This window comes from Volvox carteri (assembly GCF_000143455.1).
Source record: "Volvox carteri f. nagariensis unplaced genomic scaffold VOLCAscaffold_10, whole genome shotgun sequence".
In the NCBI taxonomy this organism is placed as follows: domain Eukaryota; kingdom Viridiplantae; phylum Chlorophyta; class Chlorophyceae; order Chlamydomonadales; family Volvocaceae; genus Volvox; species Volvox carteri.
In genome coordinates, this window is record NW_003307553.1 from 670,181 (window position 1) to 673,972 (window position 3,792).

General features: G+C 52.2%; 1 protein-coding gene across 1 annotated transcript; it reads left to right on the plus strand.

The window, feature by feature from the left end:
• Window positions 1–2,550: 2,550 nt before the first annotated feature.
• Window positions 2,551–3,571, plus strand: VOLCADRAFT_88791 (uncharacterized protein; the record flags this gene model as incomplete). The annotated part of the gene is made up of 2 exons (XM_002948390.1): window positions 2,551–3,411; window positions 3,455–3,571. 2 exons carry the CDS (start codon window positions 2,551–2,553, stop codon window positions 3,569–3,571), a joined length of 978 nt encoding a protein of 325 aa, XP_002948436.1.
• Between the last annotated feature and the right edge of the window lie 221 nt (window positions 3,572–3,792).

Consider the following 3,792-nt stretch of genomic DNA (forward strand, 5'->3'; position numbering starts at 1 on the left):
AGGGTTTCTCATGTGGCACGACAAATCTGATTGGTCGTCACTTGCAGTCGTCCTGTAGGTTCAAAGGACCTGGGTGTATGGATTTTAACTCTTGAATTTTGCTTATGCTTTAATTCATCATGCGGCTGTGATACTCCAAAGCACCGTTGCACCTGACATAGACGGTAGAAAGATCACCTGCATGCACACCACATGCAGCCTGACAGCCCAGCCCCAGCCCCACGACAACCCCCAACTGGATGAAGGGACAACCTATAGGAATCTATATAAAGCCCATGTGCGCATTCCAAAGACACCACAATAAACACAACCGGAATGGACCCTGCGTCAATTCAACTCTAGGTGAAAACCGCCGGCCACAGGACAGGGAACACGATTTCAGCACAGGTCCAGCTGCACTCTCTTCTTATATGTCTTCGGCATCAGGCATGTGAGAGGCGCAAGGCTGGTTGCGTTTGCCGTACAGAGCACAAGAGGTGGTTAGTGGGTGGGGCCAGCCATACAGCTCCAGAAGGATAGAACCACCGATGCTTGGCTGCTAGGCGCCGAACCAGCTGCTGAAGCTTCTTGTTGTATGGCATCAGGCCGTTGAGGGGTGCAAGGTGTAGCCGCGTTTCTACAATGCACGGAGCCTTAGGCCGTGGGAGCCGGGTTGGGGCCGGGTTCGGGCCGCTTCTCTGTTTTCACGGATTTGCAGGTTCACTTTATAGTTTTCATTACATTTGCTCCGCTGACAGGAATGACATTGACTCGTTCAGCATGGGTGCAAGTAGCGTCAATCAAGTAGTTAACGACACACGACCATATGATTGCCACTGATATATATATTGGACCTCCTTTGATCTCATGGTTTTGAAGAAGTTGAATGCAAGCTAGTGGCGTGTGTCTCTGCTTACCTCCGGTCTCTGCTTACCAGTTTAGAGTTAACGAATTTAATAGTATATATTTGCAACATTTGCATCGTTATAACCTGCAATGAAATGTATGGGTCCCGGGATGCCGTATGGTATCGGGTCCCTAAGGGTCCGGGACCTTTGCATAGCAATGGTCATGTTACATCGGAGCACCAATACAGGTGGCAAACACCTAAACTAACCTAAATTTCACTTATGATAAATTCACCGGCTATATTCATGCTTCCCAATGTGCTTTCGGTACTGCACGTCAAAAATAACCTCGTCCAGACACCTGTCCCGTAGCTGCTGAGCCTTGGGCGCTACACGTCTCTGGACTGCCAAATGGCCGTAGGTAGAGAGCAAATCGTCAGGACAAATAATGCCTCCCCACACGCAAATTGGATGGCAAACATTTTAACTAACCTCATCATAACATTTCACACACTCAGCGCGCATATCTGTGCATAATTATGACACTTTCAAGGTTGCACATTTACCAAGCTTCTAGCTGGCGAGTAACCTGTCCAGACAACTGCCCCGTAGCTACTGAGCCTGATGAGTTACACGTCTCCGGACTGCCATAGGGACGTGCTGCACCTAAAGTAGGCCCTGAGCTTAAGATAGAAGAAAAGATGTCAATGTTCAGATTCAAGATCCTCCCTTCATATCCAGTGACCTGCTCCACCACATACAACCCGACGTTTGTTGTATTCCGCTTCTTAAATCTGGGTCCAAACTGATACATTTTTCTGTCTAATTTTTCCTTTCTCGCTTGGCGCGGTTACTGGACAAATTCGCTGGAACTAACTGAATTCCAACTGCCTATTTTTGCCGCTTTTTCTGTCAGATCTTTATGGCTCCGACCTCTGGGTCAGACGGCGAGCGGGAAGCTGTCATGGATGCCAACAAGTAAACGCCGCCTCAGGCGGAAGTCCATACTTGCAGAAGTATGGGCGGGGGTCGTAGCACAGGCTACGACTGGGACGCTGGTCCCTGGCTCGCGGAGCCCCGTCATCGATTGGAAGCATGGATCAACGGTACGCCATTCCGGACTGGACCGCGCCTTTTCGGAATTGGCTGTACGATTCATGGGATGGCCGCATCCTCCGCTATTTAAGCGGGCGAAACTCTTCCAAATCGGTGTCTTCCGACGCCACCATCCAGTTGTGGTTTAGTAAGATACAACAAGTCTGGTATCGAGACGGTTCCTCCCGGGGCCTCTCACATTTCTGAAATTTTCAAGATCCCCCTTTTGCCATCAAGATCCCCACTTCTACCGGCGCGCGGATGGAGGTCGACGATGTCACCGGACCTTTGGCTACAATCGTCGACGCTCTTGGCGATGCTGTCCGTGAAGTCGCTGCCGCCGGTCTGTAAACTACTTTAGCAAATCTGTTTGCTGACTTTTTCTAGGATTTTGGGTTAATAGCGGTAAGACTGCTGCAGGCTCCGAACCGCCAGTTCCTTCGGCGGTCCCTGCCCTTTGCCGGAGGCTCTGTCAAGAGCTTCGTAGCACCCGTTCGGTGCTAGAACAGACTTCCAGAAAAATTGACAGTTCGCTTTACTTGGGTACGCGGTCTGCCTGATCTGGGTCAGGATAGTGGAAATGGAGCAGTCTAGGCGAAGTCGTTGGGGATTGCCCTCCACTATCAATATGACCAATGGAACTGTCCCGCCGCCGCCTATTGCCCGGAATAACAGTAACCAATTAATAAATATGAATAATCCCTCATCCGATGTTCTGATTCCTGCAGTGGAACACATCGCGGGTCGCGCCACCGGGACGACCGCCGGCGATGGAGAGAACAACGCCGCTACTGAGCGCGGCTTGCCCGCTGGGGCCAGCGATGAGGTGATCAGAATCACTATTCCGGTACCTAGGCTCAATATTCCTGCGGAGATTAAGCTTAGTGAATTATCGCGGGAAGTTGCGCCACGAGTCCGCGCCTTCGTCCGCGATGTCCGGAAGTATTTTGATTTCGTGCGGGGCGGAAATCATGACAGTATCCGTTGCTTATTTTTAGCTAACGCTCTTGAAGGCGCCGCGAAAACCTGGCATGATGACTGGACTAACGCGCGGTTGCAATATACTTCAGAGCAACTTTTGGAGGCGCTATTAATTCGTTTTGCCCCGCAGATTCAAACGCGCGAACTAGAAGCGCTAGAAAAGCTTGCTGCTGGGCAGCATCAGATGCGGGCAAACGAAACGGTAGCCGCGTACCATAGTCGTTTCGAGGCACTCATAGCACCCATTCCTGACTTAAGGGAGGTTGATCGGATTTTCTGGTTTATCCGCGGCCTTTCCTCTGAGTTCTCAGGAGAATGTGCTACCGACCATGACGGAAAGCCTTTTCAGGAATATGCCAAACTCGTGCAGCACACGCTTGGTGTAGAGGCACGTCAACTTGCTAAACTTCGTTCCCAAGCCCAAACCCGCGTGCTTCTGCGTGCTTCCACCGCTGTGCAGGATCCCGCGCCCATCATCACTGACGACGGGGACCTCCCGGCACCGGAGGTCAGGCCTCGGGCTGCTACTGTTGCCGCTGGGCGAAATACAGCTCGCCAGGCCTCCGGTGCTGGTGAGTCGAACCGTGGGCGCAGGGGTCGGGGTGGCAAGCATAGGGACAAGGGTCGGCCCAGGGCCGCTGCCGCGGGAACAGGGGCGACGGTGCTAGGCAAGCGTGGCCGGGATTCAAATCCGGCCGAATGGATGAATAAGTTTTACTGCACTCGGGCGGAGTACGAGTACCGCCGGAAAAATAGCCGTTGCCTCCGCTGTGGGGAGGATAAGCACCTAGTAGCAGAGTGCCCGTTGCTGTCAGAGAAGAGAGCTAGGAACGGGGAAAAATAGGGGGTTGCCCAGGACAGTGTTAGGGAAGCACTCCCTGGGTTACAA